The 19,981-nt window shown below is 32.9% G+C and overlaps 1 protein-coding gene across 1 annotated transcript in view; it reads right to left on the reverse strand.

The window, feature by feature from the left end:
• The window catches only part of LOC132708649 (homeobox protein dve-1), a 56,765-nt gene that overhangs the window by 31,009 nt on the left and 5,775 nt on the right, over positions 1 to 19,981 (reverse strand). Inside the window, exon 2 of the mRNA XM_060681110.1 lies at positions 9,198 to 9,357. Within this exon, the coding sequence (XP_060537093.1) occupies positions 9,198 to 9,357 (160 nt within the window). The remainder of the gene's footprint in view (positions 1 to 9,197; positions 9,358 to 19,981) is intronic.

Genomic DNA, 19,981 nt, shown 5'->3' on the forward strand with positions numbered 1-19,981 from the left:
TTGTCAGTATAAAAAATTATATATGAAATAAAGGATTTTATTGTAGAGTGTATATTTTTATGTATTTGGTTGACACTTTAGCTTCAACACTGATAAGATTAATAAAATAAAAGTAAAAATAAGACGCATCAATTACGATAAGGCAATTAGTCAAATGCTAAAATTTATATTTATCAAAAAATAAATAATATTAATTGCTTAAATTATTATTAATTAAATAATTTTTTGATTGTAGGAAATTTATTAATTGTTTACTGTTAAAAGGGAAAGGGAGAGGGGCGTGGGGGTAATTCCATTCCGGAAACATCTATTCTAACACGCAATTTTTGGTGCAAGCGAGTGAAATTTTCCTCTTTTGATTTATAATTTGAAATCACCCTGTAGGTATGTGACGTCGGTGTAAATAAATAGTTATATCGAGGTAATAAAAAATGAATTTATTGGTTTAAAAATTATGTCATTTCGGGTTTTAACCTGTTAAAAGTTCAGTACATCTGGCAAAGTATTTAATAAGGCTTTTAACATCCGCTTAAGCAATTTCGTAGAATTTTTAAGTCGCCTTGTAAGTATGTGCAAATCCAATCTGAAAATAGTTCGAATTGGTAAGTCGATAATTTTTGGTTTAAAATCTGACCTGTTTTTTAGGTTACACCCCTTCTAAAACTCACTGATACAGCCTTACAAGTTACAGCCTACAGGTTATTTACACTATACGGTAATGGAGCCTATATTTTATAGCATTTTCGGATTCTACTGTCGAAATCGGTTACTTTATCATACCTAAACCTTTAAAGATTTAAGAAGTCAATTTCTCCTTTACTTAGTAAAGTATAATAATAAATTATATTTTTTATGTATATATATATATATATATATATATATATATATATATATATATATATATATATATATATGGGAGGTTTTTTTATAATTGTGACTACCGGTTTGCACCCATTAATATATTCACAAAGTTACCATGTATATTACAACAATTATTAGGCTAGAATTATGCTTGTAAATGCTTATAACAATAAATAATCATAAAATTATTATATTTTGAAAGTTTGTTTAACTTGTGAAGTGAGAAATTATCAATGAGTTTGTTTTTTTTTTAAAGAACCAACGTAAATACTCGAATAACTTACATATTTTTAAAAAAATAAAATCTTAAGGGTTGGTATAAACCTTATTGAAACTCGCCCTTATTTAGACCGTAGAATCAAAAAAAACAAACAATAGTAGACCCCAACATATCCGAAAAGTAAAACTTCCAAAAAACTTTATCAACTGCCTCTTTAATTCAATAAAATTACAGTAATCAATCAAGCCATTTTGCAAAAAAATCTTGAGTATTCCTCATCGCTCGTATATGCATAGGCGAATTTTGAGAATTGGTTTGAGGTTTTGGAAAACCGTGTAGGTATGGGGTCGATTATTAGAGAGGACGGTGTTTTCTTTACGTTTATATGCATCAACGCACGAAAGCGATACCGCCGCCATTGCGGCGTGTGTATTTCTGGAAAACGTCGATAACACGCACCAATAGCTTAAAACTTAATCCACGCCTGAATTAATCATTATACCATTTGGATTAGGTGAGCGAGTTGAACAGGTTTATAGTTGTATACGAACAGAGGCCGTAATGTCGTGCGACCTCAACATATTGGTGGATTAAGAGTTCCTCTGATCCTCAATACACGGCTTTGCCCCGAAGCCAAGGTGATTCTTTTCCGATGGACGTACGTACGGTAAAAATGGGGATTTCGAACAAACCTTAGTGCTACGGCGTTTGCGTTCGGGCGTTGCGATCTGTTTCCCACTCTTTCTTTTTTAAACGAGCGTGTATAATCGGTAATTGACTGGGAATTTATCTTCGATTTTTCGGTGGCGTTTGTGATGTATTGAAATGCTATTCTTGTTCGGTGACGTCATAAGAGAGTAAATAAATGTGCAACAAAATATTAAACGTATATATATATATATATATATATATATATATATATATATATATATATATATATATATATATATATATATATATATATATATATATATATATATATATATATATATTTATTTATTTATTTATTTATTAAAAAGTATTTATTAAAAAAAAAACGTTACTAACTAACCAAAACTAACCGAAAATAACACTTTCAATAAATTAATTATGATTCGGTTATAAGAGTATGGAATAGCTTTATTTCGAATTTCTAAGCGGCCCATTTTATCCCTGCTAATACGCAAAGTTCTAAAAATGTAGAAATAACCATAATTTATAATTATAACAACGCCACCTTGCCCCGCCCACCGCTAGACAAATTATAAATAATTAAACGCGTCTATGATTCATAACCTTGACCCCATCTATTCTGGTGTTCCCTTTGAGTTCACAGAGTTTTAACCAAAGGAACATGGAAGAATTACAATTATTTATTAAAAAGTATTTAATAAAAAGAATTAGTAACTATTTTTCTATCGATTAGAAATTTGTTATTAGTATTTATAAGATTTTCGAAAGCTCTGGCTTTAGGCTAAATCCATAGAATTATGCAAAAAATAATTATGATTCGATTATAATAATATGGAATAGCGTTTTTTAGATTTTTTAAGCTGTCAATTTTACCCCTCGTATAACGCGAAGGGCTAAAATTTTCAAATAACCAGAATTTACCCAGGGAGGCCGCCTTGTCGTGTTAGAAAGAGCGTCCAAATTTTCAGAAAAAAATTTAATTAAAAACCATAATAAAAGTTTTGGTTAATAATAGTTAATAATTCTTATTTTGTATGTGAAGATTATTTCAATGAAAGTGAATGTTTTACTATCATTGATGGGACGCATTATATCAGCACGGACACTAAGATTACGAATGGATCTATTCTGCTTATCTGCGACATTATTTAAAACATGAAAAATATACATTTTTTTTATAAAAATCGATGATAAATAAATCAGTAAATTAAGTAAGAATTTATTTAATTTTGCAAAAGAAAATTATCTAATCGCTTAATACTTGGTAGCGCGTTACTCGTTTATTTTCGAGTGAAAATACGATTTTTTTTTAAGTTGTTACAAAAAAAGCGTTTTTATAGGCCTCTGGATTTTGATAGATGCTTCTGCTGAATATTGGCTGAATTTTTAAGAAATCCATTTTTCTTTAGCAAATTCGTTGCTATGGCAACTAACCTTATGATTTTAAAAATCATTTTGTTTCCAAAAGGGGCGGTTCCCTTTAATACGTGGTTTGTGAAATTTTATTGACATTTCATAACCCAAAATATTGAAAAAGAAACTTTATTTTTAATTATATCGTTAAAAATTCTTAAGTAATAGATTTTAGTGTTTGAAGCTGTTGAAACTCTTTATCAGTTAATATTTTTGTCAATTTGGCTTGTTTTAAACCAATAAAATGTTAAATATTTCTCACTGCACATTTTAACATTACTGAAATGTTTTTGTTCATTTTTTTTAAATTCAAAAATGCTTTTGTTTGTAATTTTTTATTCAGCGATTATGTTAAGTCCAACTAGAGAGGATTTCGTCGGAAGTCTCAAATTTTTCTACGGTTTAGTTAGTGGCCGTTATCGGATTATTATAACTCATTTTTCAAATTCTGTTTGCGCATCCCTTCTAATCTCAACGGCCGATAGGACAGCACAGCTGACGATGTTTGCTCCAACCCCAGCAATGGGATTATATCCACATGGCGGTTATATTCAAGTTTCAATTTTTCTATATCTGATCCCCTGCGAATGTTAATCCGTCGCAAAGCTTAATCCCTGGTTTCCCGTCTCAAAGCAGCAACGGCAGTCGACGAGAGGGCAAGGGGAGAGAGGCCAGAGTCCCTCTAATCCCGGCTTTCTCTAATTCCCTACCTTAAAGCCTAATCCAGCTTTAACTGGCCTGCCAATGCTTTCTGGATTGCTTCCCGTTCCTGTTGAATACGGTTCTAAAAATAATCAGGGCATCGTGAAATATTATTCTTAAAGTTAAAACCTGCGATTGCCGTATATCAAAGTGCGGCACTGTATAATCCCTTGTTTAACCTTCGCGGAAAAAAAAACACTCAACGCTTACATTAACAATAAATAACACTTATAGAAACTCCGAAAAATAGATAAAAAGACCATTTACACGTTTTCTTTTTATCTTTTTTTAAATACTGTGTGACGGTTTAATTTTCGTAATGTGACACATTCCACTTTCATTTTATCCATTAAATCAACCATTTTTGCTCAATTGAGCCGAAACTACTGATAAATTTCAACCTGGAAATAGAGCGGACGTAGTTTTTCTTTATACGTTTGTTGTACGCACGTATTTTAGAAATTCAATTGTTCTACATATCACGGGACCGTTCTAAAAGTTGGTGACAATTATAGCAGTTCCTTTCACGTGTAAACATCAATTTAGATGGGTGATAATGCCGCCATGTTCTGCAATCACCTTTTCTGCGAACGAGCTTTGGCGAACCGATATAAACATTTAATTTATTATGGAATGAAATATCGCGAAATGTTCTTCAATTGTTCTAATTCGCTGAAAGCATGTCGGCGATTGACTTGTTTATACTTTATTTTAGAACGATTGTTAGGGCTATCTCTAAACAGCGAGTTTAAATAATGATGTGTTGTCGAAGGGTATGCGATATATTATTGTCGTAAAGACTTGGGTGAAAAAAATTATGAAAACTAATTTTAAATTTCTAGAATGGCCGCCGAGGGGAGTAATTGCATTTTTGAATTTTAAATCCCAGTTTTTTGAGATACGAGGGCAGCGCCAAATTTCCCGGTTTGAATATGAATGAAACAAAGTAGAGTAACAATTTTTCATTATTTATGTTATATTATTATTATTATTTTTCAATATAATCCCCCTTAACTTCAATACACTTATTACATATCTTTATTAACAACTCGATCCCTTTAAAAATTCTTTTGGCAAAATAAGTTAAAAACAGCCTCTCTTAACTGAACTTCGTCGTCAAACCGCAGTCCACGTAAGTCCTTTTTCAAATATCCAAACAAATAATAGTCGCTGGGGGCCATATCTGGACTATAGGGAGGATCATCTATCTGTTGAAATCCACACTCTAAAATGGCAGCTTGTGCGACACCAGCAGTATGGACAGGTGCATTATCCTGCGAAAGACGCACGGCTCTGGGCAGTTTTCCTCGACGTTTTACATCTATGCAGTCTCGCAATTTATGTAATAATGTTGGGTAATATTTACCATTGACAGTGGTATTAGTTTCTTTAAAATCTATCAAAAGTATTCCTTCAGAATCCCAAAAGATCATGGCCATCACCTTTTTTGTTGACTGGCAGACTCTGAATTTTCTTGAAGGTGCTTCACCCTTACGACGCCACTCCATTGATTCTTTTTTCGATAGAGGGTCATAATAGAGAACCATGGTTTCATCTCGCGTCACAATAGTTCTATCACAGGCTTCGGTTCCGACCCACAGAGTTCCAGAAAAGACCGCGCACACTCGACATGGCGTCGTTTTTGAATAGCCGAAAGGTTTTTAGGAACCCATCTCGCACTAACCTTATGCATACCTAAATGATCATGCAGGATTCGACGAACACTTGTATCAGAAAGCTGAGTACTTTCTGAGATTTCCTTGACCTTTAAACGTCGATTACTGAGAACCACCTCTTCTACAATCGCAACAATATCTTCCGTTATGACTTCCACTGGTCGACCAGTTCTTGAATCATCTTCAAGGAGCTCTTGCCCCATTCGAAAACGTTTTGCCTATTTGTTCACTACAGAATACGAAGGAGAAGTTTGGTCGTACACACCATCCAGTCTTTCTTTAAAAATTTTAGGTGCTAACCCTTCTTTTGTCCAAAACTTTATGACTGCTCTATACTTAATTTGCGTTATTTGCGACATTTTTTCGGACACGTCTTGTTTAAAATGCTGTCAATAAAAAACTATTTGACGCAAGACGTCAATTTTTTTTCGCAGCCTACTAAGATATATATTTAAAAGAAGACGAAGTTTTATCGTGATACTGGAGCTGCACGCGAGAAATGTTGGCGCTAACCTCGTATATTCTAATTTTACAGATAACTTAGGTGGACATCGGTGCAAAGCTAATTTCGATTCTTTTTCGTTAAATAACTTTTACATCATCCTTTAAGGGTGCATAGCGGGGTTAGCTGAATATTTTCTTAAATAAATATCAATAACTTCTATTCTTTCTCATATCATTTTCTAACCCATAATATCAATAAAATAAATAATTTCGACAGTTAAATAATTCTAACAGAAACAAATACGTTTTCAATATTTTGAAAATAAACTCTTCAACAGATGGAAAAGGCATTTTTTTTACATGTAGGGCCACCATTATAATAGGACCATTATAATTTTGGCTTTTTGCTTTCCAAAGCACAATTGGATTTTAAAAATTTCATATATCCTGTGGACAGAGTGGTAATTCAATCATAGTGAATAAGTATTCATTTTTTTTGACATTTCAAACATGATGTTGGCATTTTAACATCAAATTTATATAATACATATATTGTTCAAGGAATTAGGATTTAATAATACCGAAAATATTCCCAAAGATGTCACATTATTTCGAGTTTTTATTTCCTCTACTGATATCATAGGTTAGGAAGGAGGTATCAAAATAAATAAAAGTGATATCGTTGCATTTCATTTTTTTCTGAAGCTGTGGCCATTTATTTTCGAAAATGTTCGGACCACTTTCGAATTTATATATTTTTATTATATATTAAGATTATTTGGCAGATTTAAAATTATTGAACTGAATTTTTTATTTTTTCACTCAAAGTCTTTACGAGAGTTACTTTTCGATTCAGGGGAACCTATCCAGGAAGCGCTATAAAAATACTATTGGTAACAATTATAGTTCTTCTTTCGCGTGTAGGCATCAATTTGGATTCGAAGACCTTTAGCGAGATGACTTATTAGCTTTGATTATTTTATTCACTATAAGTTTTGTAGATCTGGTAACAGAGGCCCAGGTGCTGATTCTCATTAATTCCTAGTATTTAGTCGCTTTGTAGCTACTGCCTCGTAATACGAGTAAGATGTCTTGAAGATTTTATGTTATGTTAAAATCTCTGGGAGCTCTATGTAATTTTACATTGTCATTAACTCATAAATAATATAGGCAGTTTCCATAGGAGTAAAAAGTCACACGGCAATAGATACATTAAGATTTTTTTTTCCTAAAATTTATGTCTGTGGCTGTTTTCATTGTGGCAAAAAAATTTCCCTTTTAATAAAGAAGAAGAAATATTTTTAGGTTATTTAGAATGTTTAAAAAATGAAACAGTCTAGGGGGTTTAATTGGTTAGACGTTTTTTTAGTAACTTAGCTTTCTGACCTTGCCAAAATATTTTACCGTCTGCGGAGATTTGAATGTACGATTTTCTTTTATTTTTTTTAAACGTAAATACGAATTTCTGATTAGCCTTAGGAGTCTTTTGTAATAACTTTGTAAAACTATCGAATCAGATAATATAACAAGTTTGGATTTTCCCTTTTTTCGAAAAGGTGGTAGTTATACTTAGTAGCGGTTCCGCAAAAAACCAGTCGCCGTTGAGTAGTGAAGTGCAACGATGCGACGCGACGATCCGATACCTGATTCAAATGTTTTATTCGTCGTGTAGTCGTTTCATCAATCACGAGAAGATAATCTGCTTAACGCAGCACTATCCGCTCACCAAGCAGTGTCCGACTGGCTAGGGGGGGAATGGCGAGGCAGGAAAGGGGGGGAACGGATGGAGAACATCGCCAAGCCGAGGATAAGCCAACAACAACAGACGGTCTGGGTTGGGATGCCGAGAGTCGAATTTTGAAACCGCCAAAACGAATTATTTCACCGGTCCACCTATATATCATTATATTTTATTAGTCGGAAGACTAAATTTTTATCGTTTATTGTAGCGTTTAATTTTTCTGCTTGGGCGAAAGATTTCCCACCCGCACAGCACGATTTTTTATATATTTGTGTAGGGTGTTAACTAGAGTCGCATTGAAAAATATACAGGGTGTTATTTATAAGTGTTCGATACTCCATAGGGCAATTTTTAAGGCGAAAAGTGTGATCCGAAATGCTTCGAAATACCGCGTACCAAAGTTTCATTTACCAGGAGTTTCAAATTTCACTTCGTTTTTATTCAGTATTGGTACTGTTTAAAATTGTTGAAAAATAGTGTTTATTGATCAAAAAAATATATTTTATAAAATTATTTCAATTTTTTAAAAACACATTCCTCGATTAATTCAAACCAAGATGTTTCGAAAGTGGTTGCTCGACGACATGTAATAAATGCTCAAGGAATTCTATTTTTAGCAGAAATGTGAATGGAATGTGAGTAGCAACCAGCTAAATTAAGAAAAAAAAATCAAATTTCATTCAAATTATCAAGCAATTTCTGCAAAAAAAGAACTCTGTATATCGAAAACGAAACCTTTCGGGCCATACTTCTTACCTTAAAAATATTTAGGAAATCTAAATAGATATTCGACAATGGAAAACCATTTTCGAAAATGTTTCAGAAAAGGCTTTGTGAAATCCTTTATTATTTGTTGCCATTTATATTCTTTTCTGTACAATTTTGAGATTTTGGTTATTTGTTACTTAAAAATAAACATCGAAATAAACTAAAATGTTTGGATATTGTTTTCCAACTTGTTTAAAGTTTAAAAGATATATCGTTAAAAATTACATAAAATTCTTGACTGCCGCTTTAACATTAACCCCTACAGATAAGTACGCAAACTTCAATGTAAAAAAATAACCCTGCAATACTATTCAAAGTATAATTTTTAGTGATTGGGTCATTTTCATAATATATATTTCTTAATTTTATATCTTCATTAATAACTGATATTAAAATTTATCTCTTTCCATAATATAATGTTTTGGTTAAGTCTTTAACTATGGATTCATACTATTTAAATAAAGTTTGAAATAAACATAAACTGTGGCCTGCAAAATTTTTGTTTTTTCATTTAAGAGGATTTTTTTTATTTATCCCAAAAAAAACTTAAACTCTTTGTACGGAGCTTTAATATGATTAGATGTTTTGGCGATATTTTTGGTAAAATAAAATTACGTTTCTGCGATCCTGTTAGCGATATACTTCTTGTATATCTGTGCTAACCACCAAATGTTTACACTGCGAGTGTATCCAGACTCACCTATTGACGATTCTTCCTTGATCGAATGCGGAGATATGGTATTTTCTAATGGAGTGGAAGTCGGTTGAGGAGTAGAAGTTCTTTCTGCCGAGTCTCTGCTTGTCCTTCCCGCCGAAGGTGGTGGCGTCTTATTATTTCTCGTCAGTGCAAGAGCTTGGCTCTGCAAAGAAAAAATCAATTTTTCCTTAATTTAGTTTTAATGAAAATAAGAATAGGGAAAAACATAGGAAGTGAGGGAAACGCTTTTAACCCTTAATAAACCCCGATTGTACGGCATAAATAGAGCCAATTACGGTCGGGGGTATTATGTGGTTTTAATTGAAATTGGGACAGGGCATAAAGGCGTAAAATTTAGAAAGCCCGTTGGTTATATAAATCTGGCCCGCCGTTAGTCTATTATATTATAGCCGCGTCTAATCTGGGTTAAGTGGGGTCAAAAAGCATATGAATTCCTAAATACAGCATCTGATTTGCGCTTCTGCAGGAAATAGACGACCGACTCGCAAATAAAAAACACGTAAGGTGTTACTACTACTACTAAATGTTGATATATTTAATTCTGAAGTTAGTCGACAGCTAATATTTTTATTGTTCATGCAACCTAGATTATTAATTTTACTTCCTCTGAGTCGCAACCCTTGTAAAGTCTGCGGTAGCGTGAAATTGAGTAAGTGGTAGAAATTTATTAAGGGATAAAGATAATCAAAAAATCACTGATTTTTCACTGTTAACTATTAAGTATTTATTCACCATTATATTGTTAGTACCTATGATAGAAATAGATGACATGATATTATTAAGGTTAAAGCGACTAACGTGAAATCATAATTTTAATTTTAGTTTTCCAAAAATAATCCTTTCAACCAAAAAAGAAAAAAATTTCATGTACTCTCTGTAAACATTGAAAACCGCAGGAGGGTGTGTCACAGGGTTAGATTCTGGTCGGTTTACACTATCTGCCAACAACCACTGCGATGGTTTTATTATGGGTTTGATCTCTCAGTATACTGATAACTGGAATCATTATTGTTGTCACCAAGGATCCAAGATTCTTCTGGAGGTTTTTAAGAAACATTGCTTGCTCGATATTAAACCCTAAAAATGTCAGTTGCTATTGTTTGGAAGTACAGCTTTAATAACACAATTTTCAAAACAATTAAACATTACTCTGGGTAGAGAAACTGTGGATAGTCCCAACGACGCTAGGGATTTGAGTTTGGTAATGGACGACGAGTTCAGATTTACAAAACATTGAAATTTCTATTTACAAAGCACTTTATAATAAAGTAACATCTTCCAAACCTCCAGGATATTTATATCAAAAAATAACACTTAGACATGGTGCCCATAACCTGGATCTAAGATATAATAATAATAATAAATAGCTTTATTACTTTAACCATTAATAAAAATAACATTAACAGAAATAAAATTCGTGGCAAAGAGCTAAGAAAGTTACAAATTTGGCATTAATTTAAAAGAGAGACAGAGAAGCAGACAACGCTTGGAGCGGGGGTGGGGGGGAATTAAGGACAATGAGTTATCTGCTTGCCCAAAAGACAATTTTTAAACTTATTTTTCATGTTCAATAGCGTCAGAGAAACACACATTGAATCATTTTGTATAAAACCCTTATACAAAGCGTTTAGTTGCCATGTCTACGGGTCTTCCAAATAAAGTATCGAACAGCTTTAAATTGAATAAGGATAATATTTTTTTGCGTTATATATTGAAATAATTGTTTTTTTTTAGTCTATGTGTGTCGATCTTATAAATTTGGTTAGATTAGGAATGGTATAGATAGTAAGCTAAGCTTCACTTTTGCTTTTTTCATTATTATCACTTTTTACAGAACTTCTGGATTCCTCCTGAGTCGAACTTCCTGACGTTTCGTCAATCATCCTGTCGGCTTCTTCAGAGCTTGACTGAAACTGTCCAGTCCAATTTCAGTCAAGCTCTGAAGAAGATTGTAAAAAGTATTACAGTAGCCTGTGGAAGTTTCTTTGACAAATTAACATACGTTATTATTATTTTCATTACTAATTATTAGCTCTCCTTTAATGAATAGTGAAATAATGTTATGTATTCTAATCCATTTCAATGTATAATTTTTTTGAGTGCATATTGTAGGTCATAAAGAAATTAGTATTAATTATTATTTGAAGAAAACGATATTGACATTTCCTATCGGTTCAACATTATCAATTCGGTTTGGAACAAGTCGTATCGTTTAGTTGGCGATAATGTGTGTACGAGTCGCGTGTGATTATTACCAAGTCATCTTGTTCATGCACATTTCAGCTTGGGAACCTTGGGTGTTTCACGTCCATGCGGGTCGATGCTCTTATTCGAAGATTGCATACTTCCACATAAAACGCGCGGCAGTTTTTGCACGGTGTTTCGCAGAATTTTCGAGTATATAAGCTTTCCTGTCAGTCATTTTTGCGTGGCATCAAACCCGATACGGATTCTTCGGCAAAGTTATTTCGTTGCGGAGCGACTCGGTTCGATTTCGTAAGGGCCCTCTCCAGGTTTTTGCATAATTCCGTATGTTGTTACAAGTCAAAGATTAAAGTAGCTTTATTTTAATGTCGAAAACGCTGTATATCACGCTAATCCCTATCTAAAAATCCAGTTAAATATTCGTGTTTAATTAGCGAGAATAAACAAGAGATAATAAACGATGTTTATTTTAAAATTAGAATACCTAATCCGTCAAGTAGACTCGAAAAACGACCCTGCGAAAGATTATTTTTATAAATACAACTATACGACAGAGTTCGCGATTGTTGATCAGCTTAGTTAATAATTTCAAAGACTGAGAATGCTTGGGGCTTAAAAATCGGGCACACAAATGCTTGTTATATAGGGATTAAAGGTATTATGAGTCATGCAGATCTTCTTATATCTGTGGAGTTGCTTGCCATGCCGCGTTCCGAATAAAAAGGGGGGAATCTAAGGATATAAAGCAGTGAGTGGTAGGGTTATATGACCTTACGGAGGTTTTTAAGGATCTCTTGGATGTCCTTTGAATCGCTTTTCCGTTGTTTTTCTATTAAATGTCTTTGTTTACGCCACTAACCCTGGTTTAACGTTTGATGCGGGAATGCAACAGAAATATTTGAGATCAAATGGTTGAATAGCACTTACGAAAGATATTAAATTCTACAAGTGAACGTCTGTGCACCATGGAGCACAATTTTGAAGTGCGCTGACTTTTTTAACCAGCTTTTAAAAAGAAGTCAAACAAAGCGTGACCACAATAGCTTAGTTAAATCTACATCGTTATAAAAGTATTTATATCAACAGGTAGGCACCTCAACCAACCAAAACTATGCCAAGTCAAACTGATTGACTTTTCACAACAAGTTTTTAATTATTTCGACCACAAAATTAAATCATATGTTATTATCTATCACAAATATTAGGATACATTTGAATGAATGAATGACACTTTTCTTTACTTGTGCAATGGCAAATAGCATTTAATGTAATGAACTATTAATTTTTTAGGATTATCAAGTTTTTTCAAGTAGCACCCTAGTAGGAACAAAAACTTTTTAAAACCGGTACTTTTTTTGCAACATTTCGACGCCAAACTTTTCAAAATCAAGCTCACAGGAAGGAAAAAACGAGATAAGTACATACATTTTTATAAAAACACAATATTACGTAGGTGACTTTGTTTCTATTCATTATTAATTATCAAGTCAGTAAGATTAAAAATGCAGAAGAAATTATCGACAAGCTCATGCAGTGGAAAGAAAAAAACAGATTAGCATTTAAAAAAAAAATAAATTCAAGAGAGAGAGTTTATTCTGAGATTCAACGATTAAATTTTTTTGTTGAAAGTGTTTTATTATGGTAAAAAGTTGATATGCTTTTGGAATACGGCGATACAGTCAACAACTAACGTAAGTATTGTATGTATGCGTACGTCGTAAGCTACAAGCACTTTTTACCGGATACTCAGAAGAACAAATCTGTCACTTTGTGAGATTATTCAACAGAATATTTTGATAATCTGTTAGAAAATAAAACCTCAACAATGTCGGTAGAATCGATTTGAAAGTGGTATATCGACGTGTGTTACTGGAAGACAAGTTTTACATTGACACAAAACATGACATTCATTCATTTTGGAACTAGAGTTTTGTATTTATTTCAATTAACAAAGTGCGATAGTTATTTTCTTAATAAGGAATTTATTTTAAGTTGAAACTTTCATAGAATGTTTTCAAAATATCCGCTTTGCGTGCGCCACTCCCTAGGTCTAGAAATTACATTCGCTGTAACCCTTCCTGACATTTCTTGAGTTATACTATACTATGGAATGCAGCCGATATTCTCTGCTGTAATTCGACAAAATCGAAAACCGTCCTATCCTACGTAGTTACTGTCGTTTCCGCTCAAACCGGAAGTGCACCCATTGACTATATATTGTCAAAACATTGGACATTCAGCCTATATTAACCCTTCCAAATTTCAGATCGCTATCTCAAGCCGTTTAATAGTTATAGTGTTCCCACTTTCTTGTGTCACCCGGTATAGTTTATTAAGTAAGACTTAAGCAATCAAAACTAATTTTATTTGAATTTTGAGTTTGACCGATAGCTTTAATCTGTAACCGCATCAAAAGGTGAAAACTTAGACCCAGACTCAGATTTATTTAGTCCTTATAGTCTTATAAGTGATTAAAACAAATGTGAAATCGATTGTTAAATTAGATTGGTTGATATAGGAAATTCTATTTTTATTTTTTGAAAAATTTTGTACTTTTTTATTTTCTAAAATATTTGCGAAAATAAAAAAAATCCTGTCGCTCGCGTAGTAACTAATTTTTAAAATTCCAAAATAAATCATATCCATTTCTGCATTACTTGCTATGCTACGCACCGAAAGTCGTAATCTCAATTAAAATAAAAATTGCGATAAGCATAAACGCTTGTGTCAAACAGTAGTGAATAAACTTAATGCCACTTCAAATCCGGAATATGCTACCTGGTCGTTCCTAGTCGCATCAGAACAACATAAAGCAGTCATAAAGTTTTTGACAAAAGAACGGTTAGCACCTAAAATTATTAAAGAAAGACTGGATGATGCATACGGCCAAAGTTGTCCTTCGTATTCTGTAGTGAAAGAATGTTCAAAGCGTTTTCGAATGGGGCAGGAGTCCCTTGAAGATAATTCAAGAACTGGCCGGCCAGTGGAGGTCATAACGGAAGATATTGTTGCGATTTTGGAAGAGGTCGTGTTGAGTGATCGACGTTTAAAGGTCAACTAAATCTCAGAAATCACTAAGCTTTCTGACACAAGTGTTCGTCGAATCCTGCATGATCATTTAGGTATGCATAAGGTCAGTGCAAGATGGCTTCCTAAAAACCTTTCGGCTATTCAAAAACAACGCCGTGTCGAGTGTGCGCTGTTTTTTTGGAACTTTGTGGGTCGGAACCGAAGCCTGCGATAGAAACTATTGTGACGGAAGATGAAACTATGGTTCTCTATTATGACCCTCCATCGAAAAAAGAAACAATGGAATGGCGTCGTAAGACTGAAGCACCTCCAAGAAAACTCAGAGTCTGCCAGTTAACAAAAAAGGTGATGGCCACGATCTTTTGGGATTGTGAAGGAATTCTTTTGATAGATTTTAAAGAAACTATTAATACAACTGTCAATGGTAAATATTACGTAACATTATTACATCATTTGCAAGACTGCATACGTGTAAAACGTCGAGGAAAACTGACCAGAGGCGTGCGTCTTTTGCACGATAATGCACCTGTCCATACTGCTGCTGTTGCTCAAGCTGCCATTTTAGAGTGTGGGTTCTAACAGATAGATCATCCTCCCTATAGTCCAGAGATGGTGCCCAGCGACTATTATTTGTTTGGATATTTGAAAAAGGACTTACGTGGAAGGCGGTTTAACGACGAAGTTGAGCTAAAAGAGGCTGTTTTAGCTCATTTTGCAGACAAACCAAAAGAATATTTTTTTAAAGGGATTGAGTTGCTAATAAAGAGATGTGATAAGTGTATTCAAGTTAAGGGGGATTATATTGAAAAATATTAAAAAATTGTTACTTTACTTTGAATTTTGGTTCGTGTATGCTACTCCGTTGGTAGTACTGTAACATTCCGCACAGGAAGACAATCATCTCAGCTATTTCCACAGAATTTCCTAATTGAAAACTCTCTAATTGAAGAACTCTTAGCGTAAAGTCCTATTCAACATGTTCGTATTACAGTTGGTTTTTAAAATGCTTGTATTATCAACATAGATAATATCTAGTAGCTGTATGGTAAAAATTGCGTCCCAAATAGCACAAGTAAGTAAATTTGCACTTTAATATCATGCGATTAAGAATTAAGCAAGAGCACAGACTTCAGAGATTTTCCGAAACTTTCTAGCAAGATTCCTTACTGTGGATAAAACCTGAGTTCGCTGTTATAATGCTACAACAAAAACAGTTCTTTTGGGACATTTTAAAACTTCGTGAGTCTATTAACTCCCCAGTTCAGTTGCTCAATGTTCAATTCATATGTCCCTATTCCCAAGAATATCACAAACTGAAAGAATACGTACCAAAAATTCATTTTTAGAACGACCATCATAACCGATGAACGAGCGTTTTGGTTGAAACAATTTTTCTTAAGACTGAAGGGAGAATTATATCTGAACGGTCCTCGTATTATAACTCAAACTTCATCAATGATTTAATAAATTATAAGATCGACGACGCAAACGCCATAAAAGCTCCCATAAATATCCGCATTCTATTTAGTGAAATAATTTATGGTTAATTACAAAAAAAAAAGAAAATAATAACAATTGTAACATGAACAACGGTGTTTTCCTTTCGGAATTTCCGTTGCCGACAATTTCTGCAATAATTTTTATAGCACCAATTTGTCCACTTTTTATTTGTATGCGGCAATTACAAACAGCGATAATATTCGCAAAAAAAATGCTACAACTTTAATTACGGCACCCCGAAAAAAAATTAATTATATTATCGATCGCGAACGTGTTTCGTGTTTTTGTTTTCTAGTTATAATTACTTTGATCCTTTATAATAAAACAAAATACGGAAAATTATTTTAAAGATAATTTTTGACATATTTATAATAGGAGCAAAATTATTAAAATTTCACTGTTAATACTGTATTAATGTATTTCAGTGGCGTCTCATGAGCTGTTATTTGCAAATTGTTATTTAAAATTGCGTTTATTAATTCTTGGTTAATCTTGGTGTAAGCTTGGCTTTAAGTTTAACACAATAGGGGTCAATCATTTCTTGCACAAGTCCTCAGACTTCCTCCACAGATATGTTAAAATATTGATATCAAAAAAAATTAAATCTCTCCTTTTATAGGGGTTAATGTTATGATTGTTTCCTTTTTCCACTTATCATACCTCCGGCACAAGAATTTCTCTTATGACTTGTTTATTCGATAATCAAAATATTACGTATGAAACCGGACCAGCTGTCATATGAAACAAAGGAAAAAACAACCTGGCTGCTTGCGTTTATCTTATCAATAAAATTATGATTCCGCGCTTATTTCTTGTTAATTAAGGCCCAAAAAAATAAATGCTTTGCTAAACTTAAAACTTTTGGGGGACCTATCGTAGTCCAATACTTTCGACCATAAAACAATAAACACATAAAATCTCTAGATTAAGAGAATGTGTATGACCACAATGTATTTTCAAAATAAATAAATAACTGCAATTTACTGCAAATCATTTTTTTATAAACAGCATATCTTATTAAGTAACAAACAAATGTGATACTGACAAGGTGTTGTCGAAACAATTGTCATGTAAAGATATATAATTTCGTGAAAATCTGAACTTTCAGTTCTCATTTATTTTGATAAATGGATTTTCATCAAGTAAAAGCCAACTCAGTTCAAGTAAATAGCTTTTCAAATAAAAGCTAAAAGTTTTGCATGGACCAAGAAATTTTGATTTAAGGAGCTAAACAAAATGACAGCATTATATGTAAAAAAAAACATCGAAAATTTGCAGTTCCGAGCTTGGCTCGGTGTCATGAATTGATTTCTTAAATACTAATTTGTCATCCAAATATTTAGGAATCCATAGAGCATAGAAAGTTGTGGTTGAAAACATTTTTATTTTTAACCAATTTAATTTCTTGAATGCTCCGGATGCACAGTGTCTAAGACGAACGAGAGAGAACAAGACTCTTACTTAAATTATTTTAATGGCATACGACAATACATATTTATTTGAATACAGCCATCTCAAACTCATATAACACTGTTTGGAGACATACGCGATATGATCCAAAAACTTCATATTCTCATCAATATATAGACCCAAATTTTTAACAGACTCTACAACTTGTCCACATATAGTTTCATCCTGAACTTAATCTTGATCTTCTTTCTTTTGGGAGCGAAAATAATGACATTAAACTATACTGGATTTAAGCGAAAAATTTTTAAATATTTTTTATATTCCCATTCACGATGTTTGCTGCATATTCACAATTGTCGCACTTAAAACTATGATACAATTGTGTATTATCAGCAAAAAAACTGAGCTGGGAGCTGCGTAACCACTGAGATCTGCCGTATAAATCAAAAATAATAACGGTCCCAATACTGAGCCCTGCGACACCCCCTACAAATTATCTATAGATGACGAGAGCTGATTTTTTAACAGTATTTTTGTTGACTGCAGAAAATTTAACGTTCTTTGGCTTGTCACCTGCTACAAGTGCAATAGAGAAGTAAAATGTGAGTAAACTTGAATACTCGTTAAACTCCAACTTTGTGTGTTATATTTGCAAGTTAATTAAATTCCATGTTGAGTATTTACGGACAGATTTCTGTGGCATCACAATTCATAATTTTCACTGAGGATTAGTCATTATTTAACATGTAACTACTGACTTCAGTGTAAGCGATAAGAGCGCCATAGGAATGTTGATATCATAGGTAAGACTGATAATAATTTACCTTAATGGATACCCAGAATTTACGAAGACGGTTGGTTCGGTGGTAACAGGAAATAATTTCGCAATTCTTTTCATTCGTCGACGTTTTAATAAAACATACTGCGCTACCACTGGTTTACCTCGAATCTTTTCGGATTTTGGTATTAAATTTTAATTTAAAATAGACCGATTCGAATTACGCAGTTTAATTATTTAAAGAGGATTTGGAAAACCGAAAAGCCCAAATGATTATTTAAAAATGAAAAAAAAAACTGTTCGTTTAAAATTTAAACAAAATTAAATATTATTCATATATGTAATATTGGGTATGTGATATCGCATTTGCGGAAACAATGTTAATCTCATTCAGCGGAAGTATAAAACGAAATCGGATAATCCTGAAATTACGGTTTCATTTTGACAAAACATATTGTTGTTATTACGTCGTTTGTTTATACTTTTAAATGTGGAATTTTAATTAAATTATTAAACGGGGCGTAGACTAACTCATGGATTTGAATTTTTTTCTTTCAAGTTGTTTTGAGAAAAAACAAGACAGACACTAAAAAAAATATTTTCGAGGCAAATAATCCATTTAAATAATATTATTTTTTATTTTTATTCTCCTCGATTTCCTATTAATTGAGATTGGCGTTTTTAGGTGCATAGAAATGTGGTCCAAAAATATGCCTTTAGTTTTATTTTACAGTTCATAATGGAGTAAAATTTGTGGTATAATGGGAGCTAAAATTGTAAGTACTTGGAATGGTATGGATCATTAAGCATATTATTATTATATTATATTAAAGGTTATATCGCAAACTTCACTTAAATTCCGATTAATTCAAGTAAATAAACACATACGGAATAATAGTATGAAAATAGATAACTTGTAATAAATACTATTTAAAAAAAAATCTACTCTTTACAGTACTACATCACATATTCGTCGGAGTTACTCCAATTATCACAATTCAATCTTTTAGATTGATTACATTGGAACAACCTCTATCAACAACTGCAGAACTTAAATAAATCTTTGTTATGCCAGGTTCCAAAAGAATTTTGATACATTTGAATGCGCCCATAATGGACTACAATTTACCAACGACATTTTTCCTTTGTTCGTTAGAAACCTTACATTTTGCGTTAAATGTTTAATGCTCACAAACATGTTAACAGGCGGCTAATTTTCCGCTATCAATTTCATTTCGACAAAAAAAGCTAATAAAAAGCGGTTAAAGTACACTAATATCGACACCAGTCGTTTGCTCATTTTCAAATTGGGACAATTTTTTTGTATACAGCGGCAACGGTTAGTGGTGGCCGCTAAACGCCCTGTATAAAACGAACGGGTGGTTATAAAAACCGCCGTACTTGTTCGTGCGTGACAAAAAGCGGAACTTTTGACTTCCCAATGTGTTTCCCACCTGTAGGTGCGTCGTCTAATACCGTTAAAATATAGAGGCGAGCTTTTAATGATAAATAAATAATCTTTTGCTTGCCAATAATTATCGCTGGAACGATTTTATTAATTGACGGAGCTGATGGTAATTAGGCCTTTTTTTGTCCTGCGTATTACGTCAAATGCCACAGCTAATAAGCTACTTTTGCTGTATAAAACAACGATAAAAATTATCCGATAATTTGGCTTTTTATTAATTTACATGCATTAGTTGCTAATCGTCAGTGAAGACGTATACAAAGCGATTGGGTAGGGACAATAGTTGGTTCAATGTTTGTTGAATAAATCAGAAGTCACGCCGGGTGTGTGTCTTGGAAGCTAACCAAAACGGTCAGTTCGCACACCGCCATTCTT

Source organism: Cylas formicarius, unplaced genomic scaffold, assembly GCF_029955315.1.
Source record: "Cylas formicarius isolate icCylForm1 unplaced genomic scaffold, icCylForm1.1 PGA_scaffold_12__32_contigs__length_19106922, whole genome shotgun sequence".
NCBI lineage: Eukaryota > Metazoa > Arthropoda > Insecta > Coleoptera > Brentidae > Cylas > Cylas formicarius.